The 27,376-nt window shown below is 34.7% G+C and overlaps 1 protein-coding gene across 1 annotated transcript in view; it reads right to left on the minus strand.

The window, feature by feature from the left end:
• Positions 1-494: 494 nt before the first annotated feature.
• Positions 495-27,376, minus strand: part of LOC149086778 (uncharacterized) — a 41,443-nt gene continuing 14,561 nt past the window's right edge. Inside the window, exons 2-4 of the mRNA XM_089231826.1 lie at positions 2,919-3,022; positions 2,601-2,716; positions 495-1,423 (exon numbers count right to left, since the gene is read on the minus strand). Coding sequence (XP_089087952.1) covers positions 1,072-1,423; positions 2,601-2,716; positions 2,919-3,022 — 572 coding nt within the window. The 3' untranslated portion in view covers positions 495-1,071. The remainder of the gene's footprint in view (positions 1,424-2,600; positions 2,717-2,918; positions 3,023-27,376) is intronic.

A 27,376-nucleotide genomic window follows, 5' to 3' on the forward strand; every position in this document is an offset into this window, starting at 1 on the left:
AGCTTACATAGTTACGAGAATAAAGTACAGAGCCTCTCCTCCCCCCCAAGAACACTACTTTACCCGGAAAGCTCATAATGTTGAAATGGCCATTCATAGAACCTCCACAAGAGGGAAGCTCGATGAATATTAGTCCGGGGACCAGGATATTAACCGTATTTATACAATTTTTGTTCACTATTAAAATTTACCCAGAAAACCAATTCAATGAGTAGAAAGAGTCTTTCGTTCCTGAGTGAGGAATGGGAACCTCCTGAACACACCATTCGGCGTAAAATACGGGACACACGGCGACGTAATTTTCTCACTACTACTATAAATTACCATGCCTAACTATAGAACATAATAACTTTCAACACGCTAAAATAACCAGCTCTCGTCTAATCAACGAAGTTGAAAAATATCTGGAGTGGTCAGAGAAATTTTTCTGTAATAAAAAATTCATCAAAAATAAATAACTACAACGAAATGATAATCAATATATTTTTTTTTTACCAGAATAATTTATGAAGATAATTTTTTTTTCCATATACAATACAACTAACATTATCACACGGCAATCAGTGTTTTGATTACAACAAATTTCATGTGCATTCAAAATTGAAGCAAAAAAAATCGTAATCTCTGTTCATCCGCTCTCCAACTAAAAACTTTAGACTCTGATAACTTATTTGGTTTCGACGTGGAATGTTACGAAAAGACAATAACTTAAAAATAAAGATGAGTAACTCGATGAAAACAAGAAAAGCAATTTCAGTTATTTATTTTTTCCCTTCAAGCAACATGCATTCAGTCCAGAAAGAATCCTCTTTGGCATTTTATTTAGAAGCGTGCCTTTTTTTTTTCATTTGGATGAAATTTCTTCACCACGGTTAAGAAAATGACCATAACCACACACCAGTTTCACGGGAAGAATGATCTCAGTTCTCTCCTATAATCAGTTCCTAAAGCACGCCTTTTTTTTTCCTGAGTAAACCTCTTTCCACCGTCCATAGAAAAAGCGCAAAATATCTTCGGGTTTTTAAATAAATCAAGCGGTTAATTCTGGGGGCCTTTGCTTTTTTTTGTTGTTCAAGGCCCAGCCTGGCCCTGGTAGAACGGCGAAACGGACGAGAAATTGGACGGACTCGGATAAACGGCCCTCGGTAAAAGAGGACGACTGACGGTATTAGACACTGCACTTCCAGCTTGACGCACGTAGCCTTCCAGAGAGGACGGAGGAGACGCCGGCGACGATGATGTCTGTCCCAGAGGGTTTGTATTCAATCCCGACAGAGACGATATCGTGGAAAGGTAGCTGCTATAGCTGTAAGGCCAGTAAGGCGCTTGTGCGGGTCCCCAGAGTCTAGGAAAACGGGCTAAACTGCAGGCATCCGGTGGAAAAACCTCGAATCCAATCATTGCTTGCCTCTTCCATTTCGTCCTGGAAAATACATGAATGGAACATATCAGTTAAAGATGGAAATATATTTCTCAAATTCACTCGTGATTGAGTTCGAATAATTTGGTATATTTTGCTGACAATGTGCGGAATATAGGAAATTCGTGGTATCCAGCCATTCTATGAGCTGGTCTAGACTTCTTAGACTGATTTAAGTGTGTTAAAAAAAAGGCAAATTTTGAAAGCTTATAGAAGACACTTAGACAATCTTTTATTTTGCTATGGGATGTATGGTTAGTAAATGAAACTTAAAAGAGTTAGATGGCGCAGCAATCATTTTATATTATGGTTTTTCTACAATTCAACCACCTGTACTTTATTTTATTTTTGACCATGTGCCATCAAAAAAGAAAACTGGTGGATTTTACCAACTTCCTTTTACATACCAAATTTGTACCCATCTTTTCTAAACACCTTGCATATTCGTATTTTCATAGAAAAAATCATTATGAGCAGATATATCTGGTACTATAACAAGCCATAGTCCAGTGAAATATGAACTTCCAGACGGTTCGTCCACATCTGTGAAGGGTCGGACGCTGTTTCGCTCTCTAGCTAACTATACTTGACGACACAGTGGTGGTCGGCTGAAGCTAGTTCTCTGCAGTTTTCCAACTTCAAGGAGCGAATTCAAGCCGGCCACCTCAATTTGAAAAGTTTCCCCGCAGACCCGCAACACGATACTCTCGTTAAATGAAAATTCAGGCATTTTCATTGAAAAATATGAATGGCAGCACCGGCAGATCACAAACCACGCATATAACCTCTGGCAACATATGTATATTAGGGCCACACTTAGAAATCCTCGTTCCGCCATGAACCGTTGGAAATTCCCCAGATTCGTGTTGAGCAGTAGGGGCTGGCTATAACTTCCCCTAGGGACTAAGTGCATACATCACCCGTGTGTTTCTGTTTCATTAACTTTAGCTGATCAGAGACGGCTACTACTGATGAGATTCAGGAGGGAAGTTCGATCAGAGGGATCCATCACGGTGGATTTAACTCCAATTACCACTGTAGGAGTCTCACTTAGATGAGGACGAAATGTCTGGAAGTTCGAATCTCACGGACCACGACTTCTTAGTTTGGAATTATCTCCTTACCAAGACACTGGCCACGAAAGCCTTCATTGTTAATTTATCAACGAACGGTTACTCACCTTCTGTTCTGATACCATGTTTTGACTTGAGTATCGGTCAGATTGAGTTTAGCGGCTAATTCCATACGGTCTTGAACGCTGAGGTATTTTTGTCTCTCGAAGCTTTTCTCCAGTGTCTATTCAAGGTAGAGGAAAACAGAGAAAGCAATGAAATTCAATGAATATTTCAACCAATACTCAGTAAACATATTTCTTCAACCACAATTTAGAGAAAAAAACCGATTTATTCATTCACAATGTCATGTAAAAGCAAATCAAATCAAACTTTCTGATAGTGCATAACCAGAAACTTTCGTTGCCAATTATGATAAAACTTACTCTGAGCTGATGGTCAGTAAAGGCTGTCCTCGCTTTTCTCGGTTTCTTATTTTTGAGAGACGGGCTGTCTTCTCTTGGTGGCTGAGCATCGAAACTTTCGCCATCTGGAAGAATTAAAATGAAATTGGGATGATTTAAAGTTTTTAAATTCATTTTGATAAATATAAGAGACATTATAATAATAATAACTTTAAAAATGAAGCGGCAATGCGATCGATTTACCAGAAGAATGACGGCTTTCCGAACAAAAGGAAAAATTTATGACGTGTCTGAACATTATGAATCGCGTAATTTACAATTCAATCGCGGAAAGGAGGGTATTTTCCGAGGATTTTGAATTTCATAAAAATCATTGGCTTTTCCTATGAATGGGTTTTCGGAAATTTCCGTCTTCAAAATCGAGCCTAAGAATAAACAGGCCATAAATTCAAGTAGCAGGTCATGGTGCCGTTGACCGTATCATAAGTATGCATTTTGATTTAATGTTAATATTTCTCTTGGGAAATATCTAGAAGTATGATGCATAATTTTCCGATTTTATAATCTTTGAAAATTTCTTCTCTCCTATCATCACAATTTCTAATAAAAATATTTACCATTTATATTTCTAGCTGGTTAGAATATATGCAGGATCTACAGCAAAATAAAGCGCATGAAACCTCAGAAGTTTCGCATTTAGAAAATTGCAGTTGTGAAAGCAATCTATAATGTTGTAAAATGGCTATGAGTGATCGAGACCGATCCAAGCTGAGAAATTCGAACATTTATGTATTCAGTATCCCACCCAGGTATGAAAAACACGTTAAAAATCAGTTAATTTAGTAAGTTGTAGAGCAGTCATCGTCAATTCGTTGCTTTTGAGTACCCAAGGGTGCACGATGCTTATTGCTCGACTTTGTACGAGGCATTGATCTAGGTTTCACAATTGAACATTTCATTAAAGTTGCGTTCAATGATTGCACTTTTTTTAAAAATGTCAACAGGCTTCAATGCATTTTCCAACTCATTAACCGGACACTCCACTTTAACAGACAATGTTTTCTGCCCCAAGGGTGAACGCTATCGAGAGGTTCCACTGTAATAGCCAACCCTGGGCAAATCTCCAAAAATTCATATCGGACACGTAACTAGAAAAAATAGATGCTGAAAAATATCTCTGGATTTACTTGCGAACAGTCAATCCCGCTTATAACATTCCCACAGAACGTTTAGTCCGCTTAGTACGACTTATTTTCGTGATCCCAACTTTAATTAATTCTCATTAAGATTTCCCTTTTGTTAGCGTTTTCCCGCTTGCAACGTTTTTTCGTGACGGTTTCTTGAAAAATGTTATAAACGCAGGATCCACTGTATACATATTTTATAGTTTTACTTTGCTATTATAAATACGGAAAACTGCGTTAAGCTATGACCTCTGCTGCCACCTATAGAATAAAAACAAAACTACTTGTGAAAACGCTTAAAATAAAATGGTTGTTGCTTTCAAACCCGTGCAGAATAAAAACGAACAACATATGGTATGAAAAAGATATATTATTTTTATGCTGCATACGTATGTAAGTTCTGTGCGCCAAAATACTGGCTACTATATATTTTGATGTTTACAAAAAGTAATTTTGCGTCAAACATAAGACCATATTAACCGATATAATTGGCGAATAAAATTTACACCGGTATACAGCATATAAACAAATAATATATGGCATCATAACACATTTGTTCGTTTTCATACTGCATACCGGTTTGAAATCAACAACTAACTTTTGAAAAATTATAACAGATAGTTTTTCTTTTATTTGATAGGTGGCAGCAGTGGTACCATACGAAGTTGGGCTGGAAGAGATCTCGGCAACGGGATAAGTCTAGTGGCATTCATTCATTCAGCAGTGGCACCATATTTTGTGATAGATATTTTTGTGTGAAAGAGAAATAAATGCGCACAAGTATTTTACAATATTTGTGCTAACTTTTGAATCAATATCGCAGAATTTTTATCCTTTTCCGACACTTTATATACTGTATAATAGGGTCATATAATTAGAGGCGGATTTAATGGCGGACGCCTCGACATCTAAAGGGCCCCAAAAACCCAAACTTCACACTTTTTTCTAATTTAAGGGACCCAATATTTTCTTCTGCGCCCGGGGCCAGGAAGTCTTTTTCGTTTCTGTGAATACCATCAAGATGTAATATTTTTTTGGAAGTGATAGTTTTCCATTTTCCAGAAAAGGTCAGTTGCAGTATGTGAGGGCCCGAGTGCTAACTATTAGGAGCGAGAAAATACATTCCCCAGCTTAATCGGATATCAGCGATTCTAGCAAGCAATATCCTGTTATGTGGGGAACAATTCGATTGCCCTTTTACAACGTTAGTAGAGCTTGTATACTGAAAACTGACGAAGGATCAATATTAATAATAATAAATCGGAACAATAACCGAATAAATCGGACATCAAAAATGAAATAAAAAATTATTTAATTACAGTAATCACAATACCTAAGATTTTTACTTCTCATTAGGAATGTTAGCGCCCTCTATTGGCTCAATGGAGAACGAAAATAAAATAATTAAATGTACGTATTGAAGGTACGTGAATTAAGCCAGTACCTACTCTCAAACGTATTTATCTGAACTTAAACATATTTTCCATTAATTTCAAATGTTTCATTCCAATAAAAACATTATGTGTATAGTGGTTGATGTGTATTAACAGCGGACGTATGGAGCATAATATTCTATCAAGGGAGGGAAATATTAAACGGGGAACTTTCTACACACATTTTGCATCACGGCTGCCAAAGAAAGCATTTCTGTGGAATTTCACTAATGTGTATAAAAGAGGTCTTCAACCTCGCGAGCACTGCCTGTATCCATCATTAAAAGAAGAAGAAGAGCACCCTTATGGCAAGTTTGACATACAAATGCATGAAATCGGGATAATTTCAATCTTTCAATGCAATTTGTACAAGGTGTTTACTTGGGATGTTGATCCAGAGTGATAACGAGCACGAAATTGGACACGAGCACTCTAGGTGCTTCAGGGAGCACCGTGGTGCTCGCGAGCAACGGGTTGATGATGCCTGGTGTATAGGAACATTTGCATCACCGTTGATGAAAAAAAAACTGTAAGTTAAATATATATATATATATATATTAAAATTTTTTATATGCCGCATCGGGCATGTGGTCGGAAAAAATACATGCCCGGTCGAAATTTTCACGTGCCCCCAGCATGTCGGGCAAATAGATTTGTTTAACCCCCTTCCCTGATACCTAAGGTGTTTTTTCTGGGAAGAAAGATATTGGTGCGCTTAACCACACAAAAAGATGATTCCATTAGCGACTTCTGCATTTTCATTGCCAAGTAAAAAAAAAAATATTAATAACAACGAAAAAAGTGTTGAAATTACTTTTTCTAGGTTAAAATTTTTATTCATACTGTACTTAGATGTTTTGTGTCATTTAACAATAAAAAAATTTCGACATCAACTGAAGAATAATGGAATCAAAAATTGAAGCTGTGTTTTGCCATTTATTATAGTTTTTTACCATTTGAAAGCAAACAATTCAGAAAATTATTTCAAAATCACCGTGTTTTCTACCGATTTCGTACTCGATAAAGACCGATAAATTCCAATTCACGAAAACACCCGAAACCGTATTTTATCAGCGGAAATTCCGGAAAATATTATTGATATCTTTTTCCAGCGCGAAACCTATTGGTTATTTATGCTTGTCGTTAAACATAAATAATATCGACATTAGTCATATACAACATGCATCGTGTGAGGTTCTTAATTTTGTAGAGTAGAATGTGGATATCGATCAGTAAAATCAAACAAGATGGTGTAATAAATTCTTGATAGAACTCTAGAACACATAAAAATTTCCGAAATGGCCAAAGATGTCCTTATCAAGTCACAATTTTTTTATTTTTGTTAATATTCCTGTTTCGTCGGGAATGTTTTCGTGGTCGGAAGTAGCTCGTCGTCGACATGACCTCCACTTAAAAGAGGCGGAGACGGAATGAGACTCTTTTTAACGGGTGCCTCTCTATATATATGTACACCTCTTTATATGTATTTTTTTTTAAAACACACATAGACTATGCCTCAGTCCATGCAACGTCTTCATAATAACACCGAGGCGAAGTGTACTCTACCAATTAGCTAATCAACCTCTTTAGATAAATGAGCGTTAATCACCGGTTCCTTGGGCCCCGATATATGCAAAACAAGATTTAATGACTCGTTTAATGGTTGGCATCAGGCGACATCAATCACCGCGCGTTCGATATGGTGACTTTTACGCTATTTAATTTCGGTGGGGAGAAGGTCGAAAAGAGAGGCGATGTCCACACAGCCGTTTCGGTGTCCGTCCAACATCTATCTCCCCCCCCCACCCCTCCTTTTGCTTCTTCTGCAGACCCGAACCGATCAACGTTCTATATTATTCTGTATGTATGTGGTTATACAGTGGAATCTCGTTTATACGTCTCTCAGTTATACGACTTTCGCACTTGTACGACGTTTGACTTCGTCCGCAATTGGTTCCTGTACAAATACAAGGCCACAACAGGCAAAATGCCCACCAAGCGACATTTTAACTAATGATGGGAATCAATTTTAATTGCTTTCAAAGAAACTTATTAACTTTTTTCTATTAATTGATGCTGCAAAAATATATTTTATTCATTTCACTCACTTATTATCCGTTGAGCTTTCTTTTCGGTTTTCTTGGGAGTAATAAGACAAATAGGAATGGTCCTGGTATTTTGAGTCTCACATGAGAAAGAGACGTAAGAGATGAAATTAAGATGGAAAATCTAATGTTGGAGAAGAAATACGTTGAATAAAGACATAGAAAGGTGATGACAAACACATTTTGTGCTAATTGTTGGTTCGGGGAAGGCAGGATCCCTCACCTTCATGGCTATCATAGTACATATTAATTCTTTAAGCCCTTTAGGGCGTGAGCTTTGAAAAATGGAAGCAAAAATTTTTGTATACAAATCTACATGCTAGTCATGGCGGCTTAAATTTAGTACATTAGCGCCTTGTAGATGGTGAAAGCTGGATAGGGAAAAGTATGTAATGCGAAAACCGCATTGTGGTACTTCAAGAGACCAAGAATGGTTCGGAATTATTCTCTAGATATATAACAAATATTAAAAAAGATTAAGAAATTAAAGTTGCACGCTTAAAGTAATACTGAACATTTTGTCATATTCTGGAATTTCTTCACTAGGGATCTTGTAATTTTTTTTTAAGTTCCGTCATTTTGGGTTAGTCCTTGTTTTCCTATAATCGTCTCCTATAGGAATGGTACTTGGTAATAGTAACCCTCCAATGGTACTTGTGAGGAGAGAAGCTGGTCCTTTCAAGAATGCGAGAAAAACGGCTGTTCACACAATGGAGAGCCAACAAATTTTGTTTGGTCTTCTAAAACTTCCATCAAACCCGATTTGAAACTATATAATCATATCTACCGTTTTCGCTTTTCGAAAAATTGGATCAAAATATTTATTAATGTATTTTTAGATGTGCGTCAGTTATATCTGAAATTTTTATTCCTATGATGAGATATATTCCTAATTTGAGATATCTAATCTGTTTCGTCAAACAAATCAAAATAAATTATGAATTTTTTTTGATAAAGTTTTTAATAAAATTTTTAATCCGATTGATCGAGTTGAATTAACTCGGCTAAGCAATTTCCCGCATTTTCCTCGATGAGATAATGGTAGTGCCAAGTAAGAAGCTGTAATTTCTATTTGAAACCAAAATGAAATTATACGTGATATCATTTACACCAACTGAACAATTTTAAAATTTATTTGGAAGTAAATTAACATTATTATTATTGCTACTATTATTTTTCCCTCAAGTGTGATTGAAATGATTTTTTTTTAATTATTACAGAATTGGAAATGCAATTTTACACACTAAATTTTGCAATATTTTGTATGTCTGTGGGGTGGGGTAATTTTTTTCAAAGAAGTCTCTGTGTTGTGCGACTTGTGCATTTATACGACGTTTTTTGACCCGGCCTCTTGAACGTCGTATAAACGAGGTACCACTGAATGTATGTATTATATGTGGGGGCCGGAAAACACTCTTCAGCTTCCATACATCATCGTATTGGTTGCCTTCCTATGTGGCATGGTTCCGTCTCCTTTACGATTTTATTGACGCGATAAATTCGGTTTTAGCGATGCCGGTCTTGGCTTCTGGGCGTGTGTTTATTCGTTGCCTCGAGGAGAGATTCGATTAAAGCAAGGAAGGGAAAAATAAAAATAAACTAAAGCAGGTTAAGGCACTTATCGTAAAGGTTAAAAGCAGTTTATCTTCAGTTTCCGAACGCCTTTCATTGAGTATCATTTAACTCTTGATTACTATAATTTCAAATCTCTTTATTTTTTCTCTCTCTCTCTCCCTTCTCATTGCCATCGTCGATACTAATGTTCCAGAGCTGTTTTTTCTCCTCCTTTCCCAAGGCGTAAAATGCACATTTAACAGTTAATTATTATACACATACACAATTTGTTAGTCGACTTTATGGCTCGAGAGAGAGATCAGGGAATTTTTTTTCTTTTCGGACGATCACTTTTCCCTCTAATTTGTACTAAAGAGTTGCTATAATATTGCCCAATGTAAAAACAATATGTGTGTATACGCTGTGAGAGAGAGAGAGAGAAAGGTCAGTGTTTCGACAAAATAGCTCCAGGGAATTCGCACTTTTTTTTCTTTAATTGGGTGTAATTTATTCGGATTTGTTGTTATTTATGAATGTAGTTCATGGTTGAATTCGTGTGTAAACAATATTTTCATCTAGAACAACAGTTTTATGACTGAAGCAGTCCAAAGAAAGAAATGAATTCTATGGGACATTTTTTTCATACCATACAAAATTTCTTCCACAATCGACAAAAACTGATGCTTATGGATCGTTATTATTTTCAACGGGATTATTACTGAAAATTTTTCATGAAAACTCATTGACAATATGCAATCCTAAACAGTTCCACAAAAATGCATATTAAGCTTCTTTTCTGAAATAAAGCATGTTAAAAAGTTTCACCTATTTAAAAATAAGAATTAGTTTGGCAAAATCGACGAATTAGAAAAGAAGCCGCTAATATTAGAGCTTTAACCCTGAAATGCGTAGCTTTGCATATGTACAAAGGGTCCTTTAAATGTTTATTACTGCAGCCAGTTTGGAGATAAAAATTCACAATCGTCTTTGCACATAAATTGACGTCATATTTTTTCCATTTTATATTTTGAATTTGCTGGTACATATAGATGTTCCAAATAACGACAACTTTTTGTTTCTTGGAGAGCATGAGCGGCTGTGGTTTTGGTTATTTGTTAAAATGTTTTGTTTGCATTTCTTTTTTTCTATACCTTGAAGTTTGCGATCAGAATTTTTTTTCTTACTATAGATTGAATCACAGAGATAGTAATTATATATTTAAAAAGTAATATTACTTCAATACATTTATTTTGTGTACGATTTTTGAGGATTTGCACGCCTTCAATAAGACATGAAAACGTATTGACAATATGCGATCCTAAAAAGTTCCACAAGAAAAATGCATGTTGAAATTCTTTTCTGAAATAAGGCATGTAAAAAGCAGTACAATTCAAAATAGATGTTTTTTTGGCTTTCAGTCCGTGTCATGCTGCAACTGGGGAGCTAAAGACACCGGATCAGAGGTGGCGTAAATGTCATCCTTTAACCTCGCCTTCAAAATTGCAAACGCGGCGAGAAAATGCGTGCTTGCCCCGGCCGACCAAGCATCTAGTTGCTGCCCTGGGGCAAGATAGAAATAGACAAACACACAAAGTGAAATATATATATATGTTACTGCCAGCACATCACTAATTGGCCGAGGGTTTTGGCCAAAGTCAGATTCTCAGAAATGATTTGGTCTTTGACTGGCGAATTCGCGAAGTGGCCAGAGATCCCTCGCCGAAGTTCGATGTAAGACGGTCTGGTAGGAGCCAAATCCATATTTCGTTCACCAGCAACATATGGTGCATCTCTATATATAGTAACTGTATTGGGCTCCATGTGACGAAAGAAAAAAGAGAAATTTAAAAAAAAAAAAGACCGATAAAAATAATAATATAGATATATAGTATTTTTTTTTTAATTTTGAAGGAAAAAAATGATTACGACATCGTGACTGTGGTTCAATGGGTTGCCATATAGCTAACGTGGACATAATTATCAAGAAAAAATGCTTCAACTTGGCATTAACCCCGAGTCACGTATTTTGCTATCGGATTTAGCCAGGGATATCCGGTCACTTCACGAACTAGCTGGCCCAAGCCCAAAATTCGAACATATTTCGAATAATATGGGCTTTGGCCGGAAAAATTCACAATAAAATAGGCCACTTCGCGAATCGCCTAATATCGGGCTTTGGCAGTAACATATACACATATATTGAGTATATGTTCTTCGCCTCCCGCCGGAAAAAGTTGAAATGACGGGCCTGATATCGCAAAAACATTTTACAATGGAATAATCATCCCTGTTGATCTGCAGATGTGGCCGATACTCGAGAGGGAGAGTGAGTGAGTGACTCAGTTTTTTTTTAAATCATTCAATACATCATGTAGGCCTATCTGATAAGTCTCTCTCTCTCTCTGTAATCAATCAATAGTCCATTATTCCACTTCATTTTGACATCAGAAAAACAAAATATATTCTATTATTTTTCGTGTGTCTCAGTTCATAGAAACTAATGGTAGCGATTATGAATCAAAGAAACATGATGAAAAAAGATGAGGATATTAATTTGGTAAAGTTTAAATTATAAAAAAAAAATTATATATATGTATATGCTGATTGAAGCGCCATAGCATCAAAATTAAGAAGGGGAAAAAAGAGAAAAAAATTTTATGCACAAAAGTAAGTATTTCTATAATAACTGAATACAGCAAATATATTATAACTGAAATACTGCAAAATCAGCTATAGCCAGTGATTAGGCCTGACTCATCTAGAGCTGATGGAAGGATTTTGTAAAATCCCTACAGGTTGCAAAGTGTGTATTTATTTTTCCCTTTTTTTTGAAGAGTTTAAATTGCCGTTCTGTACATGTTTTAAATTGTTCACTGTGTTCTTGTATTTTTGCCTTTCATTTTTGTATGTATTTGAAATGAAAACGAAAAATATTTAAAGCTGATTTTTAGGATATTTTGAAAATTCCTTCAAAGTGTTCGTGTTTTTTTTCCATAAATTTCTAATGAAAGCAATATAAGGAAATAAGTTAAAAAAAAATTTAATTAAAATTTCTGAAACTTAATTGAAATTTCTACTTGTATTAGTCGAATTGTTCAATATTTTTTATTTTAACCGGCGGGAGAATGGCAAGTAATCTTACTAGTACAAGAGTATCTACTCATGCACCTCGTCCATATACCTCTGCGGAACCTCTAAAGAATTGACACATGCTGGAATGTGCGTGTGTACGTGTTATGAACATGACGTTAAGTTTGTTTCCGTGTAATGTTTGTTGTGTGTGTGGTGCCACCATAACACAAAAATATCGGTAATGATCAGGGTGGGTGAATCCCAGGCGCCAGGTCACCATGGCGACTAGAAAATCGGAATGGCTCGTAAGAAATTGGGCTGGCGCTTAAATATTTTTTGATTCGTCAAGCCCTAGTAGTGCAGTAGTGCCAAAACTTTTGCAGCATCATTTGTGAAATGCGAGCTTATTTCCCGTTAAAAAGGCCTATATCCTACAACGGTACAATTATTCAATCTTCTTCTTTCAGTTACAAAAACATTGTCACCATTTTTAATTTCAGACATTACTTTCTAAGAAAGTGCTACTATCTATTGAGGGATGTTAAAAAAAAACTATGTATGTTTCTCTTCATTTTTATGTATCACCGATTACATTACGATTTTTAAAATCGTGTCATTCATTTATGCAACCCATGTATCATGCATATCGCATAAGTATTCAACATGAATTAATAAACTTTAAAATGCAACAAAATAATTCAAATGTATTCAACATCTAAGATAATATAACACTCATTTTATTTCCATTTTTTGAAATTTCTAGAAATATGAATCAACAGGAAGAAAATTATGTTAATTTTTTTTTTTCATTTAATGTTATCCTAATATTTCTTTACAACTAATGTTTCTTTGCTCTGCTTTTTAGTACATTTTATGTAAGTATTAAAAGACAAGACAAGAAAGATTTCCATCTTTTGTCTGGAGGAAAAGTTGTAGGTCATTATGGTAAATAATTAATGAACGAGCGCCCTTTGTAATTTCCTCTCCATCGTCATTCATTCAAAAACTTCATTCTTTTGAATATCTCACTCATATAAAAGAAGGTATCTCCTTTCGTTTCCAAAAAATAAAAATACAAAAAAGCTTTGTTTCTTTCTGTTTTTTTAAATGTAATTTTATATCCATGCTTGAACAATTTGAAATACTTATTTTTCCCCCTTATGAAACATTGTTCTCGTTTACATTCATTTTTTTCACGGCCATTTTAAAAAGAAATATTTCTCGAGGGCTATTTCCTGCTCTTTTACATCCACTAAAAGATGTGTTTGCCTACAAGAAAACTTTTTCTCACTATTATTATCATTATCATTATTTTTGTTTTCTTAGAAATAGCTATTTAAGTAACAACAGCTTTAGTGTTTTTCCTATTGTCCGCTTCCATTATGGAATGGGAAAAAACTTTGAAGAGAAGAAGAAACATTTACGCTGAGATAAATGACTTGCAAAAATTATCTTTTAGTTTCCCATTTAGATTCAAAAACATTGTCATTTTTTTTTTCTCTCTTCTATTTATTTCTTTGTAGGAAAACGCTGGTTTGGATTTAAAAGTTTATTTTAGCGAAAAGAACAATTTATTATTTCCTTCTACGTATAAATGTCACTTTTTTTTTTCAATTGAAAACATTTGTTTTATTTTTGAGATGCGTTTAGGGATTCAAATATAAGATAGAAGATTTAAATTTCGGATTTTAACACTTTTGTTCTTAGCCTTTATTTAAAGTTTTGGCACATTTTTTTTACGGATATTTTATTATGCTTGCGTTTGTTTTATGCAGGGTCTTACCGATCAGCGCGATCAGTGATGTCGAACTTCAACTTTTTTTTCTGTGATTCTCCAATTCTGAGGCGCCAATTCAACGTCGAATCACAGTAAGCAATTAGGCCAATACTAGAGAAAGATATTCATTAATCAGTTTATTTTTCATTTATGAAATGAAAGATAGGTAGCAGCATATCTTCTGAACACACACACGTGTGAATATATATATAATTAGGATTTTCAATTAATTAGGCAATTTGTTATGCCCCTTATAATGTAATCTAAGATGTAAGTATTTTATTATAACTTTTTTTCCATGTTTTTGCTTTGTTTTCATTTTAATTTTTACACATAGTAAATACATTTCTATTTTTTCTTGCTTTATTTACTTTTTCCTTAGTCTTCATTTTTTGCTACATTTTTTTTAGATTTATGTTTTGCTTAGTTTTTTTTATATTAATTAATTTTTTATAGTACTGTAAAATAGTAATTTTTTATTTACTGTATGCATTTGCTCAATTTTTTTATATTTAATTTATTTAGCTTTATTTTATATTTTTTCAATTTATTTATTTTGATTTCTAATTCCTTATCACGCGTCCATTACCGTGTGATTCAAATCAGATTGTATAGCTATAGCAATAGTTGAGTTAATACAGGGGATATATACGTTGCAATAAATGTGATAAATCCGGTTACTATACATAATTGCAAAGAATTTTGGTAAGTTTGCTAAATTTCCCCTAAATTTATCAATTTTAACGATGATTATGCATAGTACCCAAGCGTCGTTGGTAAATTTAATAAGTAATAAAGAAATATCACTTTTACCGGCGATTATGCATAATACCCAAGCGTCGCGTCGTTGGAAACATGATAAATTGTACTATAAGATACGCTTTACATCATAATTCATGCATGTGTAGTATCATTATATCGGGGTACTATAGTAAAAGTTTTTATCATTATATCGGGGTCCGACAATAATCACACATATTAGGCTCATTTTGAATTTTTTTTCATATTTATCAAATTTCACCAACTACACTTGGTTATTATGCATAGTCGCCGGTAAAAGTGATAATGTTTCAGTATTTATCAAATTTACCAACGACGCTTGGGTATTATGCATTATCTCCGATAAAAGTGATAAATTTATCTTTATATATATATAACCTGTTATATATTATTATATCATAAATATACATAAAATATAAATATATTTTTAAATTATACATTAAATATAAATATATTTCTACATTATACATTAAATTATAAATATTGTTATATATTATAAATATTGTTATATCATATTTACCGTAACATATATAATGACATTACTGGAGATCCATATTAGATATAGTCTTAAAAGAGAGCTAAGAAAAATGAAGCAATAATAATGACTTGATTTTGGTGAGGAACCGGTGATGATAATCGAATTCGAGAATCATTCAATTGTTGCACGAGATTGATGTCGGACTTCGAGATGTCATTTCACAATTGACGTAATTTTTTGTCAATGATTTCAAGGTAGTCAATTACAGCCTCCAAAAAAAAAGATAAAGAAACATCGTTATTGCTTAAATAATAATATACAATTTTTTTAAACAGAAATGTATCAACGGAATTAGTGTACGAGCTTAGGGTATGCGTAACTATTATTATTCTATCACAGGCCTACGAGAAAGTAAAAACGAAAATTATTTTTTTTTTGCTAGAAAGGGAGGTCGATAACTTCGGATCTCAATTTCCTATCAAATACAGTCGATATACAGTATTATATATGACGGTCGAGGGGGGGAAAAAAATTGAAAGAACAAGAAGAGCCCAATCTTCGATGAGGGGGGTTGGGAAGTCTCGAATATCTTGTTGCATGGAGGTCCAAGTTCCCGGAAACTTGAATTTTCTATTTAGGCCTCTTCTTATTTTTCGTCGTCCATCCCCAGCAAAGAAGCCCCCATGAGATGCTGAAGGCGGATCGAATGATGGAAATTGGGCAAGGGGGGAAGGGGGACCCATGAAGACTTAATGATAGTCGAGATCAGGGTAAGGGGCAGCGAGAAAGAGATGGTCGAGGGAACTAGAGCAGACACTGACATGATGATAGACTTCTGGAATGATAGTGTTTAGCGCCAAAGTTATTAATTCAAGAAACGTTGCTACTATTGCTGCTGCTGTCTTCCTCGAATGTCCGCTAAAAGAAAAATCTTTTGCTTACAGTTCTTTTTTCTTTTCAATATTACTTCTACGTCCCTGGCCATTGCCATCGTTCTTTATATACGTGTACATATATATAATATACGAGGATATGTGTGGGCTAAGTTTAGCATATCAATTAAATAAATATAGCTTTTATGACCAATTTGGAAGCAGCTAATTGAAGCGATGTAGTCTTTTGTTCGGACATATAAAGAATGAAAAAGCGAATTATTATTCAGAGTTGGAAGTCCATCATTCGAGTGGACCAGGATTGATACTGAATCGGGGTCAGCTGAAGATGTTATAAAATCAAAAGAACCGTAATTATCGAGGTTATGAGCGAAGAGAGATTCAAATACTTCTGACTGATGATGTATATACTTTTGACACCGAAAGTTAACGATTTGAAGCTTTCTTTATGGCTTCAACCATTCATGCGATCAATTAATATAATGATTTGTTTGACTAGAAGTGCTTTTATGTCATTTTAATGCCATACCAATTAAATTTCTGGTTCATTTCGGTAAAGAAAAATATTTTCGATAAAAAATAATTATGTATGTGTAGTGGGGTTCCCCATACACGTTTCGACGGTTGTTTCAAAAAATTAGAGCATCCCGGAATCTCGCGATCGCAGTTCAAGTACTGCACATGTTGTAAAGTCCAAATTTAAAGTATGGTTGTATGTAGAAATTCCCTCTCCACTTGTTAAAATGCACAAGATTCCTCGAAAGATCCCACTACATACATGTCACCATCTGGTGGCCTATGTCATTCACGAGCTATAAGTTGATTGATACCATCTGTTTCCATAGCTTGGTTGGTAGAGCATTCGTCCAAAAATATAACCAGTCTTTCGAGGAATCTTGTACAAAAGTATCGTTGTAGTTTGAATTTCCATAAAGATTTTTCTTAAAGGGAATCGAATGTCTCTTAAAATGTGACAAGACACTTTTACCCTTTTGTTTCAAAAATATTAGAACATACTGAATAAAAACGGATAATTACATGAATATTTTTCATGCCAATGAACATCAAATCGTACAAGCGCCGTACGTCTAACTCGTCTGGATTAATGTCCTACGGTTATGTATGTAAACCTGGACTAGTTTGTAACTTTTACGGGTTCAAAACTAGGACATTTAACGCAAACGAGAAATTACACGTGCATTTGTTTCGATAGAATGAGAAAACGCTTGCTGATATCGTAAAAATAAGGTGTAACATAGCCATCTTTGATTTTGTCATAGATTTCATGAATCAAAGCATTAAATCGATGTTCACGGCGTGTATCTGCATACGACATCAACCATAATGTTGTTTAGCGATAGTAAGCCTGCCTAACTTACATTTGGATGACTTTTTTTTCCGTATGACACCCAGTGGCATACGCAGTAGGGAGGGGGGGGGAATTCCCCTATTGAGCCAAGGTTACGGTGTTCTTTTGCAAAGAAGAACAAAAAAAATAAAAATAAAAAACCAATAAGAAATAAGAAAAATGAAGAAACCTGCGAGCACTATTGATGACACACCATCTCTTATTAGGAACAGCATCAAGTACCCATCAGATACGTATAACTAAACCACAGAAACATGAATGAAGTTTAATGGAAATGGGGGAATTTTCTTAATGAAAAACATCATTTTCCATCTTGAAACAAAGTCATCAGATGCTGGAACCAGGAAATATAGACCAATGCCTCAGAAGCAGGGCCACCAGAACATGGCTCCCACTCTGTCCCAAGATAGGGATATAAGCGGTTAACGAAGCCACGCTGGAGCAGAAGCAGGGCCGCAACTTGAGAGTGGGGGGGGGGGGGAATGAGTGGAGCAGGTGGGTGTGGTGCTCCGAGTGCAGGACCAGAGGTGGTGCCAATTTCACCCTGTAATATCTCTCCCTCAACATTACAAGAGGGCGCCGAAATGCGAGCTTGTCCCCGCTGCTGAAGCATCCAATTGTGGCTCTGCTCAAAAGACATCTCTGTATGCAGGTATACATTGAACTCTCTACCTTTTGAAACCTAGTTCAAAACCTAGACATCACAGGGGCGTCCGCAGAATCGACTTTTGGAGTGGTACAATGGATTCGGGGAAGGGGGAAAGGAATCTCTGAATCTCTTCTACCTTTAGAAATTTTGAGTTACTAACTTTCCAGAAACATTTTAAATTACATAATAGAAATCGACTAAGTGACATATAAGAGTTTTTTCTTTTCATATTTTAATTTTTTCTAAGATATTGAAAAAATATCTTTAATTTTGACCGTCACTAGATCCCTATGTCCGTACGAATGTGATTCACAGCAGCGTAATTACATCTTCTGAGACATTGGCGGAAACTTTTAATGAAAACGAAACTGTCTCCAAACTTATCTCAAACTTGTAGAAACAAAAGGTAAAAAAAACAGCAACGAATACCTTCTGGTTCCAGTAGTTGAAGCCTTTGTTTGAAGATGGAAAAGGCTTTATTTAGAAATTCGTCCATGTATATCAAACCTCATTCGTTGTTTCGTAAGATAATAATTATGAGAAATATAAAAACACAACATCTATTAAGACCCATCAATAATTTACGATTAGGATATAACTTCTCTCTTTTTACAGTGAAAGACATTCGTTTGGTCGCATTTTGATACAAATTTTCCGAGATGTATATCGGTGATGTTAGCTTTTTGTTTTTGTAATTTGTTTACGTGCTAAAACAATCACGTCTTAAAATTTAGACTTCGAAGAGATGCAAAAAGTGGTGAAAACTTTTCTTTTATTCAGCGATATCTCGGCGGATTTTTATATAAATATTTACGCGGTGAATTTCTTTGAGTACACTAAATAAGCGCGAAGGGGGGGGGGAATTCTACTTCACAATTAAGAGCCAAGGCGGTTTTTTAAATTTAAATTTTTCTACGGCTTAACAAACTTCCCCATGAGGGTTCCCCAGACTGGAGTCCTGTTGGACCTCGAAAAAGTTTCCACTTATTTTACCAACAATTTCCACAATTTTCCACAGTTTTTTTACCAACAATTTCCACAATTTTCCACAGTTTTTTTACCAATAGTTTCCACAGTTTTTTTACCAACAATTTCCACAATTTTCCACAGTTTTTTTACCAATAGTTTCCACAATTTTCCACAGCTTTTTTACCAATAGTTTCCACAATTTTACCAACTAAATTCCAAGGGCCGAGACCCAATTCGCAGAATTTCAGCGGGGGCCCAGACTGGATTTATTTCGGGCTTCCACTGTTGCAAATTTTACAGTGAAAAAAAAAAACACAAACACACACACATTGCGATTTATCTAAGGCCTCGAAAATGAAACCTGTCACTTTCGACATGGGCCCCTGACCTGGAAGCTTGTCGGCCATCCCCCCACCCTGTGAGGGCCACGAAAAAATTTCAATTGCATACATTTTAACAATGAATAAAATCCAGGGCCCTAATCAATTACCCCGGACGAATTTACAAATTCGCAGATTTTTATGGGGCCTCCAGACTGGACATATCTTGGGCTTCCGCTATTGCAAATTTTTCATTGTTAAAGCAGCGAGAAAACAACGTGAGATTCATCAAGGGGCACCTGGAAATGAAACCTTTTAACTTCCCCATGAAGGTATATGTGCAATCTTCCGCCCTGGGTACCCCGATCCCGTGTTTGTTGGGAGCACTGGTGATATATGTATATTATACATATACGTACTAGCCATTCCCGTGCCCTGTGCAAGAATTTGAATTTAGTCCCCTTTTCGCCCATTTAGGGCCATTCTGGGCCCTGTGCGAGTGCACCTGACTGACTAGTTACGGTCCTATACATATACATACTTCTCGGCATGGCCCGCAAGGGCAGGGCTGACAGGGGTCAGAACGATTCTCATCATTTTTTGATTTTTCACACTGTAAATTAACCACAGAGGGGGCCCCGTGAGAAAACTGGTTTGCGGGACCGCCAACTATCCCAGCCTAGGGGCCCTGCTGCAGGAGGGGGGGGGGAAAGCGGTGGGTCAAACGGTCCCCGATATATTCAAGAGTTAAATGAAAACTAGACCCAAAATCGTAACCGATTTCCGTTGAATAGAAACGAACCTTTTCGAGATTGTGATTTTATATTATAGAGTAGATACAACATGGAAATGTCAATAAATGCGCTTTATCTATATTTCAATTTTATATTTTTAAAAATTCTTTTTATTAGCGTGGGAACAAAAAAGTATATTCATTGTAATTTACTATTAAAAAAAACCCCTCAAAACAAGCGTTTATCTTTCGTCCCCAAGCCGCACTAAACGCATCGTTTGCGTCCAAATTACCTACGGATATATACGAATGTGTCCTAGCATATGGCGGTACCGTAGACGATATTAATAGTCTATTATTTTCTTATGACCTATTAGAAGTAAACGTGAGGACGTAACTTATGTACACAATAATTACCAAAAGGGGGATTCCTCCTTCGTAATATATTGCACACATTATTATATTACATACACTCACATGTGTTTAACCATCCATGTCAACCGCACAGCACCAGAAACTCCGAGATATATTATTATAGAGAGCGTTTCGTTTTTTTTTTATGTGTTGTTGTAATGATGTCGCTGTCCAGCTGTCGTGTACATAGAAAACTGAACTAAATCATAAAAAATTGCTAATAATCGTTTTTTGATCGTTTCCATTTTCTTCTGTAGCTTCTTCTTCGTCTTGGAACGGAAGAAATGGTTTCCTTTTGAAAATGTTCGAACCCATTATTGTGCTATTCCATTCTGGTTGAGCACATACATAAGATCGTAAGACATACATGCTCAACTCATGGCCCCGCGGGCTAAATGCGGCCCTCGGAGTCATCTTATGTGGCAAGTAACCTCAAACTTAATTCTGTAAAAATGAACGAAGCGGCACATTTCCAGACCCCTTAAGTGAATGGTTCTCAACTTTTGCATGTTAAAAGAGGGGGTATGTTTTTTATACGAAAAAAAATAATAACTCTGTTAAAAAAAATTGAATAAAATTTGAAGTATTTTCACTCTTCAATGAAATTTGGAGGAGTCATAGAATAAAAATATATAGCATTACATGTATCTTTATAAATTACATTATAGTGTAGTAAAGATATATAGTATAAATCAGTTTCCCAAACTTTTTGTTCCATCACCCCCTTCTTCAGGAATATTTTTCTCTCATCACCACTGAATCTCTCCATTCAATATCGAGATATGAAATTTCCCACATACGGATTATACGCCAATATGGCGATATATAAATGTATGACGGCCAGTATATGATGGTAGTTTTTTCCTCAAAGTAGCGATATTTTTGCTCCTTCGAATTATACGTAGGAAGTTACGGTGGGATAGGACAGGAAACACTGACCAAGGATCAGGATCACAAGCTGCTCATTATGAAGAGCTATATTGCTAAGAGCAATTTAATCCTTTTGATAAATCCACACACGCACATACACACAAGGCATTTACATAATCCATCCTTTCCATAAATTATATATATATATTAATTATTTAATGTGAACATTTTTAGTACCAAGATCAAGAAATACGAATGTTAACCTGAAACTATATTGGTAAAAATAGTTTCTACGTTAGCCAATGCAACTCGGCATCACACCTAACCTAAGCTGCATCAATTCGAAAAACCCATCGCCCTCTTCGAAAGAGAAAATTCGTATGTTAAGCAGACTAAAAGACTAAATATATATATAAATTCATTAAATGGAAGTAATGTTAAGTTGAATTTAAGAAAGCTATTTTCTTGTTTATATGTTTGAGCAGTGATGGAGAGAGATAAGCAGAGACGTCTTAAACTCACGGGTGGGTCAACGAGGCTCGTTAAAATAGCAAGACAGGGGATCCAAATCGTCGAAGATTCTGATAATATAGTCTGAAATTTTATTGTTTTAAATATATTTCATCCTTCAGTATTTTATTCTATATATTTTTTAGCAATTTGGTTCAGTTTTACCTCTAAAAGAATTTTTCTTTTATGGAATTTTGTAAAATATCTCAAAAAGTTTTGATATTGAGAAAAGCCAATTTCATGGCCACACAATGTACTTCGATCCATTATTTGGAGAAACAATCTATTGCTGATGATTTAGTGGGAAAAAAACACGATAATCATAAGTTTTGTTACCGGTGTTACTTCATTTATCTTCAGAGCAATTTTTTTTTCTTACTTGTGAAGAGATACTGGCTTACCCAGGAAAAATTGCCGCATGAAAAAACGTGAAACTTAATTGCATGAGAATTGCTTTTTTGTAAATAGATATGCACTAAGAAATAGAAAATATGCATTTTAAAAAGATGTTTGCTTTTTTTTTCTTCGTGGGTTATTTAATGTATATTATTTAATGTATCAGTTTTAATGCATGTTTTGGAATTTTTAGTGACTTTTTGATTAATTTTTAGTAACTTTTTGATTAATTTTTAGTGACTTTTTGATTAATTTTTAGTGACTTTTTGATTAATTTTTAGTGACTTTTTGATTAATTTTTAGTAACTTTTTGATTAATTTTTAGTAACTTTTTGATTAATTTTTAGTGACTTTTTGATTAATTTTTAGTGCATATTTTGCGGTTTTTTAGTGCATACTTGCATGTTTTAGTACATACTTGCATGTTTTAGTACATACTTGCATGTTTTAGTACATACTTGCATGTTTTAGTACATACTTGCATGTTTTAGTACATACTTGCATGTTTTAGTACATACTTGCATGTTTTAGTACATACTTGCATGTTTTAGTACATACTTGCATATTTTAGTTCAAACACATATTTAAGTATATACTTGCATATATTTAGAACATGTTTCGACAAATTTCTAATGCATATAATCCGGGCTCTTAATTTTATTCTTAATTTTCTGGAAAATTTCACCCGAAAGTTCTTTGATGTAACTTTTCTCTAAAGGGCCCTGAAAACATTCTATTAACACCATCACGGGGGGGATTTAGATGCTCCTGAGGGGACCTCTTTACGTCCCGACCTATGTTCCCCCTCATCAAAACATTTCACATAGTTGAATTGATCGATAAGGTAACGAACCAAGAACCATAACTCAAAACAAATTATCAAAAAAAAAAGTGTCAGTATAGAAAAATTTGGATTCTTAAAAACAGTAATTCATGATTACGCAATTTGATGCAGTAAAATATAATTTTTTTTTCCTATGATCATTCACTGATAAATTTTTTTCCCACGCATTTCACAAGCAACGAATCAATTTTATCGAGAAGCCATTTTACTTTCCATTCAAGGAATAAAGCACGATGTCTACATCTACAACCAAAATGCAAATTCTCCTTCTTACTTGTCGTCCGTCGGAACAATCCTTTGATTACAACCGAGGATATTTATTGAACGATCGGTTATAAAACTAATTAAAAATAATTATCGGTAATTAATCTGGATCGACATTATGGTTCACACTTCAAGTGTCCTTTTTCCGTCTTTTTTTGAACAAATACTGTCCTACTAAGAAGGAAGGGGAAAAAGGCCGACGTTTGTTTTTTCGCTTTAAGTAATCTAGTGCTTGCTTTTTATTTGTTCATTAAATGAATATTCCGCTTAGAGGCTTCCTGTTTTTCTTATCTTAAGAAAGAGACTCACTCACCTTAAAAAAACCACAATTTCCGACCTGAAATTTTGAATTTAAGCCACAATACTATGCAAATAAAAATAATCATTCCGGAAGACATATTTCTCACAGAAACTTGAGAAATTTAGGATGAAACTGATCCCATAATTTTTTATTCATTGAACTGAAACGACAGATTTTTCCTCTCCAAAGGCACCGAAAATAGTCAGTCATGGGAAATATATATATGGGACATTAAAAGATATTTGTCCCAAAAGGAGCATGAAAAAATTATGAGTCATCATGGAAATTCTTAAAAAAAAAAAAAATTCCATATGATTCATCCGTCTGAATCTCGCCACAAACAACAGCAATTGCGATCCAGAAAAAAAAAATATATTATTAAATATGTCATATATAGAATATGCAAAAATGATAATATCTAGTCGCGGTAACCGTGGGAAATAACGAACACAGAAAATGTAGACCGAAAATAGCATGTGCTGTTGGTAAGAAAACAGACCCTTAGGGGAATTTAGCATTAGCTTTAGGCGTAAACGTTGGTCAAACAGATGTAAAATACTTTGGAAAAAAAAAAGAAAGAAGAAAAACCGCTGATATGTATATCAAAAGAAAGCGAAACGGACGTGTCCAGCGATGATTGGACTTTACGCTCGAACCACCCCGCTTTTATGTAGCTTCATCCATAATGGCCATCAATTTAGCGGCCATCGAGAACGAAAATTCCAAACCGCTCGGACAGTAACGTATAGCTAGATGGTCAACTTCTCTTGTCATCATATCTCATAATAATAAAAAGAAGTAAAAAAAAAAAATTGCCATGCCTATCAGATTTCAGAAATCAGTATTGCGGAAACGGATAGATTAAGGGTATGGATGGTAAAAAGATAAAAATAAAGTAAAATTCATGGAAAAAAAAAAGTCATTATGCCCAGTGTATTACTCGGTTTGATGCTTCCATAGGATTTCAACAGAAGAAAAAGGAAAATAAGGCGTGTGAAAAGAAGAAGATGAAGAAGCTTTTTGACCATCCAAGCGAGACTTGTAAGTAAAACGGAGGTAAGAAATAAAATTCAGAAAAAAAATATTTTCTTTTTGCTATTATATTAATCATATATTATAACTTCAAGAGACATTTTGGAAAATGAGAGAGAGAGAGAGAGAGAGAGATATCGACCGGTCAAGTTTTTAAGAGAATCTGGAGGGAAACGAACCAAGTACCTATCTTAGTCAATTATGTCTTTTCGTTTTGCTCGCACACAAAAGGAGAGAGAGAGAGACTCTCCTCTCTCTCTCCATAGCCTTAGGTGATGGAGACTTTTTTGGACTGTTTACTAGGGATACAGGAGCCATGTTACGCTCTGCTTGTCGTAGCAAGGCGTAGTAGCTAGGGTAAGCAGCCACAACATTCATTGGTTGTGTCATGTTGTTCCCACGGCTCTCAAGAAATGCATTTTTTTTAAGGAATTGCGCCCAAAAAAAAAAGAAGAGAATGATTCAGTCAATGTTAAAAAAGTGGAATGACATCGTTGTAAAAGAGAGGATAAATTGCCGGTTGGCCACTATACTGTGGGAAAATAAACTGGCAAATGTTATGTTTATAAACATATTTTGGATCGCTTGCCTCCGGCCAAATGGTTCTTTTTTTTTCTAGCTGCCGGCGATGAAATCATTTTCGGAGATGATGATTGCGTTGTATGTCCTTCAAAATGACCGCCAGCTTAAAATGTATATATCTATTGATGGCCATTTAGTGGATGCTCGGACAAGATGGGAAAGAAAAACTTTGGATGAAATAGAAGTTCCTAATTTTAGAATGTTTTTGGTGATACATTTTATGTACAGTTCCTAAACTTGATCATAAAAATAATACATTGCTACTATTTTTAACCGTCTCACTGACAATGACGAGATATCTCGCCTTCTGAAAACTGTTTCATTTTAGGTAAGCCCAGATATTTTGTAAAGCTGATATCTTGATGGAGCACATTTTCCAATCCTCCCCTTATTTTGCAGCTGTTGCAAATGTATACTTTAACCCAATGGTGCGCAAACTTTCAAATCCGAGGGCCAGAAACCTGTACGTGCAGCGTGACTACATGACCCGTATTTTACGGGACATTTCCTTAAGTTTTGGACGCGTTCCCACTTTTTTTTATAAAAAACTTTCAGTTTTTCTCTTTTATTTTCAATGAGGTTTACTCGAAAAAACTTTTTGAAATCAAAAATTAAAATTTTGTTTTTCACGACAGTCAATTATTATACAACTATAAACATCTCACATATATTCATCTCACATGTTTGTCAAACATATACGTTTTGTTTGGGTGAATTATAAATTTTCACCCATTACGTCTCGCGGAGGCTCCTTACTTCCCGCCATTGACGATTTTATTACAAAAACCGTAATAATTGGCGATAAGTGTAATAATTTTCACCAGTAATTTTAGCAATAGGTGACAATTTCACTTGCCTTTGACCATTTCGTTTTCTCTGTAAGCACCAATATGACTTGATTTGGCAATTTTCTTTTTTTTTTGGCGATGATTTGTGATACCCCTTATGGATCCCGATTTTCTATCTCCCGTATTTTTTTATAGAGGAAAATATGGTGGGCCTAGGTATTTATTGTGCTATGAGTATTGACACTCTTCTTCTACCGGAACACCTTTGACGGGCCGTAGTTTACCCATCACTTATTTAACCCTTTGACTAGTACATTATGAGAAGTAGAAGAAGAAGAAAATGATTTAAAAAAAACAAAACAAATAAAAGTATTAAAAAAATGACAATGATAAATACCTATTATGTTAATTATTCGGTACGCCATTTTAACTCACATAAGAAGCAAACAAAAAAAAAATAGTTTTTCAAACAATTATATGGTACATAAAAAATTATTCAACCTGTTACTTAGTCAAACAGTTGAAAGTACCAGGTTATGCAATTTGTTACGTAACTAATTGTTTTTGAAAACTTTTCGTCTTTTATTAGGACTAAAATGACCAACCAAATATTTACATAATAATTACAGTATTCATGATTACATTTCTATTTCTTGTCATTTTCTACTTATTTTACTTTTTATAATAAGCCAGATAAAGGGTTAAAAATATGCCAGATAAAGTATTAACGAATTCTTTTATGAAATTTAAAACAGTATATTTTTTAAATTAAAATATATATTTATCGATGAGTTTTTAAAAGGAAATTTAAACTTTTAAATGTTATTGAATGGGAATATTTAATGACTGTTTTCCCCCCATGAAATTTTAATTCATCAATATGAAATTAATCAGTGGGTATTCATTTCTACCTTAAAGATAGTAACAAAGACTCAGTTATTCGGAAATGGTAATTTTTAGACATTATTCCATTATAATTAAACAATACAGATTCCAATAACATCTGTGTAAAAAAAAACAAGCGCTTTATTTTCATGCATTATATAAATCAAAATTAATTTAGAATTACATCCACAAAAGTTTCATGTTGAGGTGGTCTTAACATTGATTTCCCGTGGCCTTTGATTGATTATTTTATGATTAATATCCGCCGATTAATTTC

This window comes from Pholcus phalangioides, unplaced genomic scaffold (genome assembly GCF_987345545.1).
Source record: "Pholcus phalangioides strain wild (caught in Gottingen) unplaced genomic scaffold, Ppha-v1.0 ptg000004l_1, whole genome shotgun sequence".
Taxonomy (NCBI): Eukaryota; Metazoa; Arthropoda; class Arachnida; order Araneae; family Pholcidae; genus Pholcus; species Pholcus phalangioides.